General features: G+C 46.6%; 1 protein-coding gene across 9 annotated transcripts in view; it reads left to right on the top strand.

Annotated features, from left to right (window-relative positions):
• Positions 1 to 17,716, top strand: part of MAP7D3 (MAP7 domain containing 3) — a 159,222-nt gene that overhangs the window by 47,398 nt on the left and 94,108 nt on the right. For 8 of the 9 annotated variants that reach the window (XM_075323750.1, XM_075323749.1, XM_075323748.1 and 5 more), the window contains exon 6: positions 6,956 to 7,051. The exons of the other annotated variant lie outside the window; for it this stretch is intronic. In XM_075323750.1, the coding sequence (XP_075179865.1) occupies positions 6,956 to 7,051 (96 nt within the window). The remainder of the gene's footprint in view (positions 1 to 6,955; positions 7,052 to 17,716) is intronic. 9 annotated transcript variants of the gene reach the window in all.

Genomic DNA, 17,716 nt, shown 5'->3' with positions numbered 1-17,716 from the left:
GCCCTGTGGTTGAGAGAATGGAAGGCAGATTCTGCTTCCAAGAAGTGCTTAACCAGTTTGCCTTTTTCTCGTGACCGATTGTTTGGGGAGCGTTTGGATGAAATCATTAAACACTCCAAGGGTAAGGACTCATCCTTACCTCAACACAGACAAAACAAGCCCCAACAAAGGAGGGGTCAGTCTGGTTTTCGGTCCTTTCGAGGCTCAGGCAGGTCCCAATTCTCCTCGTCCAAAAGGACTCAAAAGGATCAGAGAGGCTCAGATTCTTGGCGGACTCAGTCACGCCCAAAAAAGACAGCAGGAAGAACCGTTACCAAGACGGCTTCCTCATGACTTTCAGCCTCCTCTCTCCGCATCCTCGGTCGGTGGCAGGCTCTCCCGCTTTGGCGACATTTGGCTGTCGCAGGTCAAAGACCTGAGGGACATTCTGGCTCACGGGTACAGGATAGAGTTCAGCTCTCGTCCTCCAACTCGTTTCTTCAGAACTTCCCCACCGCCCGACCGAGCCGATGCTCTGCTGCAGGCGGTGGCCGCTCTAAAGGCGGAAGGAGTGGTGACTTCCGTTCCTCTTCAGGAACAAGGTCACGGTTTTTACTCCAATCTGTTTGTGGTGCCAAAGAAGGACGGGTCTTTTCGGCCCGTTCTGGATCTAAAGTTGCTCAACAAACACGTAAAAACCAGGAGGTTCCGGATGGAATCTCTACGCTCTGTCATAGCCTCAATGTCTCAAGGAGATTTCTTAGCATCAATAGACATCAAAGATGCGTATCTTCACGTGCCGATTGCGCCAGAGCATCAGCGTTTTCTACGCTTCGTTATAGAAAGCGAACACCTGCAGTTCGTAGCGTTACCTTTCGGGCTGGCAACAGCCCCTCGGGTCTTCACCAAGGTCATGGCAGCAGTAGTAGCTGTCCTGCACTCGCAGGGTCACTCCGTGATCCCGTATTTGGACGATCTACTTATAAAGGCACCCTCTCAAGAGGCATGCCAACACAGTCTGAACGTGGCACTGAAGACTCTCCAGAGTTTCGGGTGGATTATCAACTTTTCAAAGTCAAATCTAACCCCGACCCAATCACTAACATATCTTGGCATGGAGTTTCATACTCTCTCAGCGATAGTGAAGCTTCCACTGGACAAGCAGTGCTCTCTGCAGACAGGGGTGCAATCTCTCCTGCAGAACCAGTCCCACTCCTTGAGGCGCCTCATGCATTTCCTAGGGAAGATGGTGGCAGCAATGGAAGCAGTCCCTTTCGCGCAGTTTCATCTGCGCCCTCTACAATGGGACATTCTCCGCCAATGGGACGGGAAGTCGACGTCCCTCGACAGGGATGTCTCCCTCTCTCAGGCAGCCAAGGACTCTCTCCGATGGTGGCTTCTTCCCACCTCATTGTCAAAAGGAAAGTCGTTCCTACCCCCATCCTGGGCGGTGGTCACGACAGATGCGAGCCTATCAGGGTGGGGAGCAGTGTTTCTTCACCACAGGGCTCAGGGTACGTGGACTCAGAGAGAGTCCACCCTTCAGATCAATGTTCTGGAAATCAGAGCAGTCTATCTTGCTCTGCGAGCCTTCCAACAGTGGCTGGAGGGCAAGCAGATCCGGATTCAGTCGGACAATTCCACAGCGGTGGCGTACATCAACCACCAAGGGGGAACACGCAGTCGACAAGCCTTTCAAGAAGTCCGGCGGATTCTGACGTGGGTGGAAAACACAGCATCCACCATATCCGCAGTTCACATCCCAGGCGTGGAAAACTGGGAAGCAGACTTTCTCAGTCGCCAGGGCATGGACGCAGGGGAATGGTCCCTTCACCCGGACGTGTTTCAGGAGATCTGTCGCCGCTGGGGGATGCCGGACGTCGACCTGATGGCGTCACGGCACAACAACAAGGTCCCGGTTTTCATGGCACGGTCTCACGATCACCGAGCTCTGGCGGCAGACGCCTTAGTTCAGGATTGGTCGCAGTTCCGACTACCTTATGTGTTCCCACCTCTGGCATTGTTGCCCAGAGTGCTCCGCAAAATCAGGTCCGATTGCCGTTGCGCCATTCTCGTCGCTCCAGACTGGCCAAGGAGGTCGTGGTACCCGGATCTGTGGCATCTCACGGTAGGACAACCGTGGGCGCTACCACGCCGTCCAGACTTGCTGTCTCAAGGGCCGTTTTTCCATCTGAATTCTGCGGCCCTGAACCTGACTGTGTGGCCATTGAGTCCTGGATCCTAGGGACCTCAGGGTTATCTCATGATGTTGTTGCCACCATGAGACAGGCTAGGAAACCATCCTCCGCCAAGATCTACCACAGAACGTGGAAGATATTCTTATCTTGGTGCTCTGCTCAGGGAGTTTCTCCCTGGCCATTTGCATTGCCTGTTTTTCTTTCCTTCCTGCAGTCTGGGTTGGAAAAAGGTTTGTCGCTTAGCTCCCTTAAAGGACAAGTCTCTGCGCTATCCGTATTCTTTCAGAAGCGCCTGGCGCGACTTTCTAAGGTACGCACGTTCCTGCAAGGGGTTTGTCATATCGTCCCCCCTTACAAGCGGCCGTTGGAACCCTGGGATCTGAACAAGGTTCTAATTGCTCTCCAGAAGCCACCTTTCGAGCCTATGAAGGAGATTTCCTTTTCTCGGCTTTCACAGAAAGTGGCTTTTCTGGTGGCGGTCACGTCTCTTCGGAGAGTGTCAGAGCTGGCGGCGTTATCTTGCAAATCTCCCTTCCTGGTGTTTCACCAAGACAAGGTAGTACTGCGTCCAATTCCAGAGTTTCTTCCCAAGGTGGTATCTTCCTTTCATCTCAATCAGGATATCACTTTACCATCTTTGTGTCCGCATCCAGTTCACCAATTTGAAAAGGGTTTGCATCTGTTGGACCTGGTGAGAGCACTCAGGATCTACATTTCCCGCACGGCGCCTCTGCGCCGTTCGGATGCACTCTTTATCCTGGTCGCTGGTCAGCATAAAGGGTCGCAAGCTTCCAAATCCACCCTTGCGCGGTGGATCAAGGAACCAATTCTTCACGCCTACCGTTCTGCTGGGCTTCCGACTCCTTCTGGACTGAAGGCCCATTCTACCAGAGCCGTGGGTGCGTCCTGGGCATTACGGCATCAGGCTACGGCTCAGCAGGTGTGCCAGGCGGCTACCTGGTCGAGTCTGCACACTTTTACCAAGCATTATCAGGTGCATACCTACGCTTCGGCGGATGCCAGCCTAGGTAGACAAGTCCTGCAGGCGGCGGTGGCCCACCTGTAAGAAAGGGCTGCCTGACAGCCCGATCACGAGGTATTCTTTTACCCACCCAGGGACTGCTTTTGGACGTCCCAATTGTCTGGGTCTCCCAATTAGGAGCGAAAAAGAAGGGAATTTTGTTTACTTACCGTAAATTCCTTTTCTTCTAGCTCCAATTGGGAGACCCAGCACCCGCCCTGGTTTTTCTTAGGGTATTTGTTTTTCGGGTGCACATGTTGTTCATGTTGATAAGTTACGTTCTCCGATATTGTTTATCGGATTGAATTTGTTTTTGAAACAGTTATTGGCTTTCCTCCTTCTTGCTTTTGCACTAAAACTGATGGACCCGTGCTCCCACGGGGGGGTTTTATAGCCAGAAGGGGAGGGGCCTTACACTTTTAAGTGTAGTACTTTGTGCGGCCTCCGGAGGCAGTAGCTATACACCCAATTGTCTGGGTCTCCCAATTGGAGCTAGAAGAAAAGGAATTTACGGTAAGTAAACAAAATTCCCTTCTTTTACTCACCAAGGGACCACAAAAATTATGGAGACTTGTCTGTTCTTTAGTCACGATCACCTTCCTCCATACAAGTCTATGGAAAACGCGGACAGCGCCTGGATGGCATCCTAGTACTGTGTTGCTTTTCACTAATCATCTGATAGGAAAAGCGCGAGAGACCTCCATCAGCCTACTCTGGTTTGCATGTATGAGAAACACTAAGGCTATGTACCCGCGGATTTTGCCGTGGAAAACCTGCGGATTTATCTGGATTTTCTAGATAAATCCGCAGGTTTTAGCAAGTACAGACACTCCCCATGGTATCCTATGGGACAAGGGGAGTGCTGTGTCCATGCTGCGGATACGTGCGGCTGCGGATGTCCCATAGCCGCACGTAACTGCATGTCAATTATTCCTGAGGAAATATCTGCAGATGTCTCAGCCCTCCACTACAGAGATAGATGCCGGGACATCCACAGGTAAGTCGCATGAATGTCCGCTGGTTTTTCGCAGATAGTTTCGCTGGAATCCGGGGTGCTGCTGCGGGAAACCTGCGGACATATCCGCAGGTACATAGTCCCATGGGGCACATAGCCAACTGATACATAGTGCACTGATGGAGATCTGATATGACACACTAGTAGAAATTAGTCAAAAACCTAAATGAGGCTAAAACAGCATTTCTATTCTGTGGATGGCATAAAAGAAGGCAAAGTGGTCATTCCTACAATGTAATGTATAAAGCATTTTATTATGGAGAAAAAGGCTTATTGGGTAAAGTTTACGCTGGCTGGTTAACCCTTCACCAACCACCCACTGTTTATGACACCATCAGGGGCAGGTCTTATGTCGGCAGCAGCATCTTTTGATATTGCAGCTTTAAAGGGAACCAACCAGCAGGATTTTCCCATATAAAGTACAGGCAGTGCCGTACTGGCGCTAGCAGGCTGATTCACATCATACCTTCAGTTTAGAGACTGGATTCTTGATCGCACAAAAATCCTTTAGCAAAGCTTCAAAAATGATCTTATTGGTGCAGTGGATTGAGCATTGGGTTGTTTCTTGTGTAAATATTCCTCCCCTGTGTAATGGCTGATTGTTATGTATATTTCTCCCCACCGTCGCCGCCATCATAGTTATGGCCAGCGCATGCACAGTAGAATCTTGAAGTATGACAGAAACCCTTCAATAAATGGCGTCTGCGCATACCCGCTGTCTCTGGCACCATGTTATTGAAGACTCTGTCCTTCTGCTTCTCACTTTGTTGAATGCTTGGGCCGCGGGCTATTGTGACTGTGTGCACACCAGCGACGTTGACGAGGGAGAGGATGCGAGTGAGCCAGAAGCAAGAGGACAGTGTCTTTAATAAAATGGCACCGGAGATGGCGATATGTGCATGCACTGACTCTGAAGCCATTTTATTGAAAAGTTCCCTTAAATTCAAGATTCTACTACGCATGTGCCAGCCAAAACTATAAAGGCACCGACTGAGCGGAGGAATTTACATAAAGGCCAACCATCACACGGGAGGACTATTTACACAAGACCCGACCCACATAGTCCCGCCCCAATGCTCCTGCCACTGCACCAATTATGTTATTTCGGAAGCTTTGATAAATGATTTTTCTGCAATCAAGCATCCAGCCTCTGAACTAAAGGTATGGTTTGAATCTGCATGCTAGTGCCAGCACGGCAAGGCCTGTACTTTTAGGGTACGTGTCCACGATCAAGACCCGCTGCATCCTGGACACGGTGGGTCCTGACCTGCAAAGTCACAAGTCTCTTCCGCAGGAGACCACAGATGTCGGTGCCCACGATCCGGGCTCGGGCAGTTGCGGTCTCTCTCTTCTGTTCTCCCCACAGACATCGCTTGCATCTCCGCAACAATTGACATACTTGCGGCTCAGGATGCCACACCACAGGTCCGTTTTCGCTGCTGGTAGTACACGGACAGTGAGCATGGAATTTCTAGAAATCCTATCCTCTGTGCTTGTACTGTACAATGCAGCGTTTTAGACACAGCTGAAACAGGCTGCGTCCAAAACGCAGTGAACACTGATCGTGGACACGCACCCTTTTATGTGAAAAACCTGCTGGTTGGTTCCCTTTAACACTCTTGCAGTCTAGCAGAGACATCCCAGGACACATTAGTGAAAAGTTATGGCTGCTGAAGGTTAAGGAAAAAGGAAGAATTAATTCAGCTCACCCATATAATGTTCTCCAGGTTTGGATGGATGCTCGTAGTCCACCGGACAAGCAGGTCCGTGATCCAAGGCAATGGTAGAAAAGGAGAAGGTAGGACTCAGCACCAATACCGCATAATAAAATTTAGAAACTTTATTTCATCCTTTTAAAATAGTCAAAAATAGTCAAAAATAAACGTCATGCGTTTCTTTTGAAATATTTTTGACTTTTAAAAGGATGAAATAAAGTTTCTAAATTTTATTATGCGGTATTGGTGCTGAGTCCTACCTTCTCCTTTTCTACCATTGACGGTCATTAAGGCTGTGTCAGGCCTGGTCATTAGGGGCTAATTGTGAAATCACTGTGGTTATTCTTAGATCTTAGTGATCTGTCATATGATTGTGTGTATGACGCTGACTGCCCTGAGTGTAGGGAGTAAGGGAAACCTACATTTACAGTAATACCATGCAGGCTAATAATGAGGCCCAACCACACAATTCTCTACAGTCACAGCGCAGTGAGGAGCCACATAATGTTGTCAGAATAGGAGGCACGATTTGTTAGAGGTTTTCTGCTTTGAGTAATAGGGAAGGGTTCTCCACTCCCTATGATGTAATATGGCCTGGTAATATGGTATCCCAGGCATTCGCTGTCTTCCAGCTCACATTGCTCGATCACACTCCATGTTCACTGGAGATTAGGAAATGAATTCTAATTACTGTTGGTTAAAGGTCACTGTTGATATGACGTCCAGTTTGCTTTTTATCTCCGCTAGGATTGTGATTGTGTTACACAACTATATGGCGTCCTACAATTGTCTTATTACTAAATGTGCACAACTAGCCAAGGCAGACCCAATCCTTGAGCGGACAATTTAGGGTTCACTTCATGTAGAGGAGTTTACATTTCTATTTTGTTTGAATTCCTTTGTTCCTTTTCACATCGTGTGCCTGATTACATTGTTATTGGCATGAATGTTGTTGTTAATGATTTTCTCCTCCCTGTGTATCACGTCCCTTCCATCCACAGCCATGACTGTTTTGTTTCTTGCATAGGTGCTTCGGGAAGTAGTTCTCCCAACCAGGTAGATTTAATAGGCAAAAATGCTTCCACCGCAGAGCCACAGCCCGGAGATGAAAGTGGATCTGGCGGTATTTATTCATTTCAGCTCTCGCTTTTCCCTTCTATACTAACCAAATATTTTTTTGGGCTGCATTATAACCAATCACTCATATGAGTTTTCTGCTTTTGGACACACGATCTCCTTCACATTTATGTAGAGAACCCATTTGTAGCATTTGGAAGTAGGTAAAATATTATATTTCCAGCAGAGAAGACGGAGGCGGGTTTTAGCAGAAATTTAGACAAATGTTCTATTAATTTGTTATATAAGCTGATATTTAGTTATGTTTGATACTTTACTTAAAGGAGTTGTCCACTACATTGATGGCCTATCCTTAGGGATAGGTGATCAATGTCTGATCGTCCGGGGTCCGACACCCCCACCGATCAGCTGTTCTCGGTCCCGGTGGCAGCAGCAGGCAGCTGGAAATGCTCAGTTCCGCGGCAGCTCAGTCTTCTGATAGTGGGCGCGGCTGGGTACTGCACATCAGTCTCCTATTCAGATCAGTACCAAGCCACGGCCACTGTCAGAAGATGGAGCAGCTCCAAAGCGTTGCATTGCTGGCACAGAGAACAGCTGATCGTTGGTGGTGCGGGGTGTCGGACCCCGGCTGATCAGACATTGATGACCTATCCTAAGGATACGCCATTAATGCAAAAGTACGGGACAACCTCTTTAAACCCCACCCTTATTTATATTTTGGCTCGGTCCATAGTGTACACCTAATGGTAGCTTTAAATGGAACCTGTCATCTGGTTCATGCTGCCCAAACCACAGGCAGCATGGATCTGACACTTTCTGCCTAATTGTACTCTTATATAAGCAAAAAGCTCTGTGACACCATACAATAATTTTCATGGGTATGGAATCCAGCGAATCCCCACATGCAGTACAAACTCAAAGGCATAATATATAGAAAGAGGAAATAGAGTTTTTGTAGTGCAAAAAAGTACAAAAAATTTTTATTAGGGCATCAGGTGAACATCCATTAAAAGCATATAAAATATCGGGACCAAGCCTAGTATGCAGATCACTTAGGGGTTCACAATATACAAAATATTTGCAAAATTGTTGGACAAAAAGTGATTCTTTTAAATAACGTATTTTTCGCTTTATAAGACGCACTTTTGTTGCCCCAAATTTTGGGAGAAAGTAGGGGGGTGCGTCTTATAATCCGAATATACGGATTATATACTGCAGGGTCCAGGGGAGGTGGGGGCAACTCTGGAGCGGTGCTGGGGGTCTGGTGGAGTCTGGTAGAGGCTTGTGAAGCTGCGGGAGGGAGCCTTTTATCTCCTGCTCCTGCTCATATGATATGCACAGCCGCTGTCCATCACCATGGTGCTGAAACCGCACCGCGGCGATGGGCTGGGGGAGCTGCGCATATTATATCTGCCTGTACTCCCTTTGATCGCACATGCACCCGTGTTAGCTATGGACCCCATGCTGCTGCCGCCCATAGTAAAATAAAAAACTCTTTACTCACCTTCTCCAGCGTGTCTCCCTGGTCTCCCTCCTGCTGCTGTGATCAGGCACGCAGAGATATCTCTCTGTTGTGCCGATCACATGACCGGCTCGAGAACCAGGAAGTAGGAAGTGCAGGAGACAGGAGGAGCTCATCCCCACGGAGGGACACACGAAGGAAGACAGTGCTGGAGAAGGTAAGGAAAGACTTTATTTTACTAAAAGCAGCAGCATGGGGGCCGTGTTCCAGCCACAGGGGGGCCATGTGCAAGCCACAGGGGGGTCCGTGTGCCAGCCACAGGGGGGGTCCGTGTGCCAGCCACGGGGGGGGCCGTGTGCCAGCCACAGGGGGGGGGGCCGTGTGCCAGCCACAGGGGGGGGCCGTGTGCCAGCCACAGGGGGGGGCCGTGTGCCAGCCACAGGGGGGGGCCGTGTGCCAGCCACAGGGGGGGGGCCGTGTGCCAGCCACAGGGGGGGGCCGTGTGCCAGCCACAGGGGGGGGCCGTGTGCCAGCCACAGGGGGGGGCCGTGTGCCAGCCACAGGGGGGGGGCCGTGTGCCAGCCACAGGGGGGGGCCGTGTGCCAGCCACAGGGGGGGGCCGTGTGCCAGCCACAGGGGGGGCGTGTGCCATCACTGGGGGCCGTGTGCCAGCCATAGGGGCCGTGTGCCAACCATAGAGGACATGTGGCATCATTGGGGGCCGTGTGGCATCACTGGGAGATGTGTACCAGCACAAGGGGGCTATATTCAATATAAGGTGGTCATATCCAGATTAAGCAGGCTAATTTTAAAATGGGGGGCTGTGAGGGACATATACCCTATATGATTTGTTAGACGGACACTGGCATTATAAGACGTACCCTATTTATTAAAAAATTCTCTATTCCTTCACCAAATTTGGGGGTGCGTCTTATAATCAGGTGCGTCTTATATATCGAAAAATACGGTACATTCTATATTGGACTATGCCCATAGTGAACATAACTCTTCAGGATCGCATATGCTAGTGTTACAAGATCATATCTACCAGCAGTGATGACAATGTCAGAATAACGGCTTAGTCACGAAAAATAACCTTAGAGAACACCCAACGTACGTTTCGAAGTATTTGGTATTTTTTGTCAGGGGAGAGGTTTTCTCTTTAGAAATATATTAATATACATGCGATCCTGAAGGGATGTCCGTTCACTGGTCAGATTCTTATGGAACTCCAAGTGGGTGAGCTGGTGTTTTTTTTCTACTGCTATACTATACAGACCAGTCCCGTGCTCCCTGCATGTTTCCATATAATTTGGAACTGTATAGTTTCCTCTTGATACATTGTCAATAGAGACTTTATTATGGAGAATCCAAATAATATTGTGATGGACGAATTTTTTTCACTTAATAATCAGACACGACTGAATAAAGTGGCCAGTATTTTTTCTGGTTCTAAAAACACTTTAATGGATGATGGAACTGACCTCAAAACCACCATGTGGGAGCTGGAAAAGCTCATGTCCACAAGACTGAGGGTGTGGTGGGATCAAAAAGCCTTACAGGCTTATCTGAATGCCAAAATGATCCCCAGAGGACTTAGAATAAAAAAAACGCCCGACGTCTGAATATGACCAAGATTTCATCATAAAATGGGACAATATTTCTCTCTGAATGTTCTGAAAAATTAATCACTTTAATTGTGGAGAAAGAAACTGATAAAATTGTCAAACTGGATGACAGTATAAAGAAAATTGAAGAGGTTTTGTCAAAAATCAGTGATATTAATACACTCAAGACACAAAAAGATAAAATCATGTTGAGTCTAAATAAATTGGAGGATACCATCATGGTCACGAAAGAAAATAAATATAAAAGGGACATTATTGATTATGAAAATAATCGCATTTACAATTGGCATCAAAATCGCAAAAGAAGACCACAACAACAAGATTTTAAAAATCCCTCTTATTTTGAAGAAGGATAATCGCGTAAATTTCTCCTCCACTGAATTTGATTCATCAGATTTAAATACTGGCATTTTGGGACACGGAGAGAGCCCCATCTACCAGCTCAGCAAGATCTACATCTGGTGATTTTTTTCATCGGTCAAAAAACACATTAATAAACGCCAGAGAAGATCTGGAAGGAAACACACCGGTGGTAAGAGAGTTATGACGGTCCACCAGAAACAAGAATTATTAAACTACAACAATGACTTTACTGTTATTAATCTATCTGCTAGCCTTTTGTCTGAAGATCCGATACAATTACTTGCTAAAGGACTTAATTTTGTTCCGACTGTAAAAATGAATTTATTTGATGCCATTATTGATTTGAACCACTTTATGAGACGACTTACCTTAAAACTACATTTTTTCCAGGTTGACAATGATGATAATGTGATTGATGGCTCTGAAAGTGCAATTTCTAATGCTCAGGAATTCATACCTAATACATTCAGGGAACAAGTCTCATTGCAAATTCTCAGAGATTTGTCTGAAAATAATTCTAAAATTCCTGAGCTAATAGATAAGAATTTCACTTCCAGAGTACCTAACCCGGAGTTCTATCCAGAACAGTCAAAAATCCCCATTATGGAGGACTTCCAGTCTCTAGTTGAGGAGGAACTTGTTAAATTAAGTGAATCAAAGAAAAAAACGCCCTCTAATGTAACCAGTCTCCAACAGAAAGCATTGAAATCCCTTACTGAAAATAGCCATATAGTTGTAAACAACTCAGATAAGGGCGGGTCTGTAACCGTTCTTGATGTAGGATTATACGAATGTGAGGTAAAAAATCTTTTAGAAAATAATTCCTTTTATAGAAAAATCCAATATGACCCCCTATCTCAAATAAGATCAGAATTGGAAGACCTCTTGAATAGAGGCAATGAATTGGGTGTCATAACTCAGAAACAAGTAGAATTTTTTTAACCCTGCCTTTCCTAAAACTCCATTACTACATGCGTTACCAAAAACTCATAAAAATATTTTCCCTCCCCCTCTTAGACCCATAATATCGGGAATTGGGTCAATCACAGAAAATATTTCCCAATGGTTGGACACTAGATTAAGCCCACTTGCAAAGTTATCTCCAAGTTATACTCATGACACAAAACATGCACTCAATATTTTTGTTCAAATCAAAGTTTATTAGAATAGAAGAAGATAATCAAACAATTGCACAGCGCGCAGGCTGAGGGTATATATCCAAGCTAGCTGCTAAAAACACAACAGTTCTTTGACTACACCTGCGCCACTGGCGACCAAAAATAACAAGTACAATTCGTATGTGTTTGAAATAGGAAGAACAAGTTGAAAAAAAAGAGATAAAGAAGAGGAGGTGGAAGAAGAATTTAGAGACAGTAAAGACAACAGAAACGTGGGAAAGTAAGATGAAAGGGGAAGGGTACAAAGAGTTCCCACCCGAGTGGACGCGCCCTCCTACATCAAAACCACATTTTCAAGGCTAACCTTCTAGGTACAGAAATAAGAGAATGGAAAATTACCTACATACCTGCCCCCCCGTGAATCCATAGACCCATATCCGGTGAGTCCCTGAACATGATCCACGGGGCCCACGTAGCATCAACTTTGTCCTTGTTGCCGAGTGTCTGACCTATCAAGGTCTCCATCCTGAAGATCTCGTTGCACTCTGCTATGAATTCATCCCGTGATGGGATTCTAGTTTGCTTCCAATATCTTGGAATTAGGTTTCTGGCAGCTGTTAAAAAATGTCTTAATAAACCTTTCCTAAACCCTGAAGCAGAAACATTCCCGAGGGACAGGAGAGCTAACTCTTTTGTGGGCCGGATCTGCCTCAAGGAGAGTTTATTGAGTAACTGGAAAATGCTCTCCCAGAATGATCTCACCGGGGGACATGACCACCAGATATGAGTGAGGGTTCCCCTCTCCTTTTGGCATCTCCAGCACACATCAGAGGCTGATGGAAAGGCAGCATGGATACTCACAGGACACCTATACCACCTAGATAGGATCTTGTAGCACCTTTCCTGTGATATCACATTCAGCGAAGTTTTACCAATAAAGAGAAGGATTTTGGTCCGCTCCTCAGCCGAGAATGACCTCCCCCACTCTCTCTCCCATTTCCCAAAGTACCCAGGCAAGCCGTCCCTCGCACCTCTGCATCTGAGAAACAAGTCATACAAGGTCGAAATGGTATGGCCTGGAGGATCCTTCTCTAGGCAAAGGGCCTCAAAGGGTGTGAGTGCCCTATAGATGTCTACCCTCCTAGCCATAGACACTATAAAACCTTTCAGCTGTTCGAAGAAGAACCACATATCTTGAGATTTGTTGATATCTGAAGAGTAATTATCTAGGGGTGTAATACCTGTGTCTGAGATAAAGTCACGAATAATAGGATGGTCACTCTTCCTTTTATGGAGGAATGTTGATCTATGGAAACCCGCCTGAAAATCTGAATTACTATGGACCGGTGTCAATGGGCCTGGAATGGAGGACAAGTCAAGATATTTATTACCTCGGGACATAAAATTCCGCAATTGCTTTGTGATAAAGGGTACTGTGATAGAGCTGGAGCTGGGTGGTGCTCTGGTCCAAATAACTACCTTCGGATCAACATCAGATTGCGCGCTTTCGGCTTCCACCCATCTTTTCGTTTCACCTGAGTTAAATAGATCCAGAACGCACGTCCCTAAAGAGGCGTAGCTATACAAAAGGAGATTAGGGAGTCCAGTTCCTCCCATATCCCTTGATCTACTCAATATTTTGTGGGAAATACGTGGGCGTTTATGTGCCCAGACAAATTTGGTTATGCTAGATTTCAGACGTGAGAAAAAAGAGGCCGGCAATACTAAGGGGATGGTTTGGAAGTAATAAAGCAGCTTCGGTAACAGGTCCATTTTGATCGCATTTATCCTCCCAAACCATGAAAGCTGGAGTTTGTTCCAGTTATTGAGGTCTAATTCTAACTTCCTGGAAATGTGGCGGTGATTTGATTTAAAGAGGTCAAGGGGATCTGCCGTCAGTTTAATTCCTAGGTATGTCAATGAATCCACCTGCCATTTGAAGGGGAGAGAGGCTTTGAGCTGAGTCACCAGCATTGGAGGAAGAGATATATTCAGTATTTCGGATTTATGAGTATTTATTTTAAAATTACTCAGAGATCCGAACCTCCGCAATTCAGCCATTATGTTGGGTAGACTAATGAGTGGAGAGGTAACGTACAGGAGCAGATCATCTGCGAATAAAGCTAATTTATGGTCCTGTTTGTGAAATGTAACCCCTTTAATTGATATATTGCTCCTCAATGCCACCGCCAGATGTTCCATGGTCAGAATATATAATAATGGGGAAAGGGGGCACCCTTGTCTTGTTCCATTACATATTGTAAAGGAATCTGAGAGGGAGCCATTTATTTTGATTTGTGCTGTGGGCGAAGAGTAGAGTGCTGTAACTCTGTTCATCATGTGCTCTCCCAACCCTATGTTTTTAAGGACCTGAAACATGAAACCCCAGTGCACCCTGTCAAACGCCTTCTCTGCATCTACCGACAGGATGCACATGGGGATCCTGTGACGTCTTGCGCCGTCAATCAGGGAGATGGTCCTCAGGGTGTTGTCCCTGGCTTCTCTTCTGGGCACGAAACCCACCTGGTCTGGATTTACCAGTCTGGGAAGAAGGTCTCGTAACCTATTTGATATCATTTTAGAATAAAGCTTGATATCTAGATTTATGAGCGAGATCGGTCTATAGTTGCAGCAAAGAGATGCGTCCTTCCCTGGTTTTGGTATAACTGTGATGTGGGCCATCAACGCCTGGGGAGGGAACGCACCCCCTGCAGATATATATCTACAGACCGATAGGAACAGAGGATTTAGAAGTTCTGAAAATTGTTTATAGAAACCCGCTGAGAACCCGTCTGGACCTGGGCTTTTCCCTGACTTCAAATCTGAGACTACCGCATTGACCTCCTCCAGGGAGAAGTCCTCTTCCAGCTCCAGTAAGGTATCATTTGAGATGGAAGGGAGATTATGGGATTTCAGGTAAGCTTTAACATCATCTTGAGTCCCATATGTCGCTATGTGTCCCGATTGTCCCCTAATATCATAAAGCGCCTTGTAGTATGTGCGGAAGCCTGCTAAAATGTCCTGGTTGCTATGCAAATGACCATCACTTCCTGGATCTTTTATGAAAGGGATGTAAGTATTCATGGAGCGGGGATGGAGGGCCCTTGCAAGAAGCTTCCCACTTCTATTTCCCAGTTGATAAAAGCGGCTTTTGAGACGTTCTCTTAAGCCCCTGGATTTCTGGTCTAATACCTCTAGTAATTTATGTCTGGTTGTAGAGAGTTGTGCGTAGGTTGTAGGAGATGAGTCCCGTTTGTGTTTGCTTTCTAGTGAGGCAATCTGGTTAGATAACTGCGTTATTTCAATGGCTCTTTCTTTTTTCAGGCGGGCACCATGTGAGATCAAAATGCCCCTTAATACACATTTCAGTGACTCCCACTGGATTGCAGGAGAAGTGGTATCACATTCATGATCTCTAATAAAGTTATGAATTGACTGGGTAAGGTCCGCTTTGCATAACTGATCCTGTAATAGGTTTTCATTTAGTCGCCAGGTGAAATTTGATTTGACACGAGGCCCTAACTGAATCGATAAGTAAATGGGAGCGTGGTCTGACCATATTATATTACCTATGGTCGCTTCTACTGTCATGTCTAGGAGGGCATGAGAAATGTGGAAGGAGTCAATTCTGCTATAGACAGAATGGACCGAGGAATAGAAGCTGTAATCTTTGGTGTCCGGATGAAGAATCCTCCATATGTCCACCAATCTCAGACCATGCATGTGCTTTTTGACCCTTTGTATGACTGAGGCCGGATAGGACGACTTACCTGAGGACACATCGAGGGCCGGGTTCATTGGTAGATTAAAATCGCCTCCTAATATCACCGGAGAGGAGTCCGCAAAATCTTCCAGAATTTTCCTCCCGTCTGCACAGAATCTGTCCTGCCCCTGGTTAGGAAAGTACATGTTAGCAATAACAAAGATATTGGTTTTCCAAGAAAGCTTTAAGAAAATATATCTTCCCTTGGGGTCGATACAGGAGTCTAACACCTCTGGTATGAAGGACCTATGAAATGCCACGGAAACCCCCTTAGACTTAGCATCAGGATTCGAGCTATGGTGCCAAATCGGGTAGTAAGCCGAGGAACACTTAGGAATTGCATCTGACCTAAAGTGAGTTTCCTGAAGCATCAAGATGGCCACCCGTTGCTTATGACAGGAATATGCTATCTGTTTTCTTTTTTCAGGGACATTCAAACCTTTAACGTTGAAGGAGCAAAACTTGACACTATCCATAATGCAGGTCAGCTGGAAGCATGATGTGGTATCTGGGGGCTGGTCCAGTCAGGTGAGAGGGAAGAATAGAGAAGAAAGAAAGACAGAGAAAAGAAAGAGCAAGGTTTAGGTCAAAGGACCTAAAAGGTGGGTAAGGAACCCTAGTATTAAGTGGTGCAAAATTTCCATGGCAATGGATTGCCATTTGCACTAAGGGGGGTTAGAGGAAGCCAAGAACGGCAGCGAGTCCGTTCCTTACCCCCCGCCTCTAATACAATATGATATATCATTATAAAGCGCACTAACTATATGCTCCCGCTAAAACTTTATCATCTAAAGAAAAGTAAACATCATAACAGGCTATTATTCTAGGCATTGACCCCAATCAGCATTCCCGGTAGGTGAGCAAAGTGTTCAGATCAGGGACAAGATTCTAGTAATTGTAAAAAACAAGAAAATCACATGGGTCTCCCGGGCTTATTTCTCAAAAGGCCCAAATCTTCGCCTCTAGACAGTCCAGCCCCACAGGGTCCAGTCAGTAAAGGCTAGGGGAAGACACTCCAAACCAGGTCCACCAGGTGGAGGGTCCAAGTGGATGTATAACACAAACAGTTTACTGCTTCCTCCTATGAGGTTTAAGTAGTACTTGACCCAATGTCAGAACCTCTGATAACACCTGTGAAATAACACAATGCTAGTCTGGAAAGAAGCAATATTAGGTGACAGGAGAAAGACTTTCAACAAATCACAGTAACTTGCAACGATGCCTTTGATGCAGTTTCATGGTAAGGCCCTCCCCTGTGGCTCCAGGGATAATTGGCTATCATGCCGGAAGGGCCCATGAAGGTTATCCCCAGTAGGAAACAGGGGTGCTACACAGGACCGCTACCCTGTCGGATTGCTCTTGTCAGGACCTCTTTGTCTCCCATGGCGACGGACTGGCTGCCATACTGGGGGTTCCACAGGGAGTTGGGGGCCTGAGGGCCAATCCGGCAGTGCTACCATAGGAAGCTCGAAAGTCCCCAAGAACTTAGCCAGATCTCCGAGTTTGCGAAAGATTGCTGATTTCCCATCCTTATGCGCTGTCAGCTGGAAGGGGAAACCCCATCTATATGGAATGTTTCTGTCCTGGAGGTGTTGGAGCAGGGGTTTTAATGCTCTTCGCAGCTGCAGAGTGCGTCTAGCCAGATCCGGTAATATCTGGACCTGGGACCCCTGGTAGTTGATGGATCCTGCCTGCCGCACCGCGGACATGATGGAGTCCTTTACCTTATAAAAGTGGACTCTACATATTATGTCCCTTGGACGTGAATCTGGAGGGGATTTGGGACCCAGGGCCCTATGTATGCGGTCTAACTCAATCGGCCCAGAGCTTTGTTCTCCCAGAATTTGAGCAAAGAGCTTCTGTGCCATGGCCTCCAGTTCAGGCGTGCCAATACTTTCAGGGATGCCACGGATACGGACATTATTTCGCCGATTGCGGTTCTCTAAGTCCTCTTGCCCTGAAGTGAGCTCATCAATCTTTGCTGAGTGGCTAAGTAATATTTTCCTTTGTAGGGACAACTCAGCAGTGATGGCTTCCTGGGACTTCTCCACCTCCTCTACCCTGTATGTGAATTCAGATTTCAGTGCCTGCAGCTCTTTCTTATAAGTATTCTCAAGCCTGCTAGCAAATCTGTCCAGATCTTTTTTTGTAGGCAAAGCCTTGATAGATTTACTTATCTCATGTAGATTAGGCAGATCTCCCTCATTGTCCTCCTCGCTGGAGAAGTCCTGCTGTGATTTCCCCGGGTCCTGCTGTGTCTGTGTTTGACTTTCCCGGGGCTGTGAGTTTTCCATGAGGGAGGCAGACGCCATCATTGATCTAGTGTTCCTGACGGCTGCTGATATATTCTGGCTGAGGAAACGATCCATGCTGCTCA

This window comes from Anomaloglossus baeobatrachus, chromosome 9 (assembly GCF_048569485.1).
Source record: "Anomaloglossus baeobatrachus isolate aAnoBae1 chromosome 9, aAnoBae1.hap1, whole genome shotgun sequence".
Lineage (NCBI taxonomy): Eukaryota > Metazoa > Chordata > Amphibia > Anura > Aromobatidae > Anomaloglossus > Anomaloglossus baeobatrachus.
The sequence above is the reverse complement of the archived record's forward strand: the minus strand, read 5'-3'. Positions and strand labels throughout refer to the sequence as shown.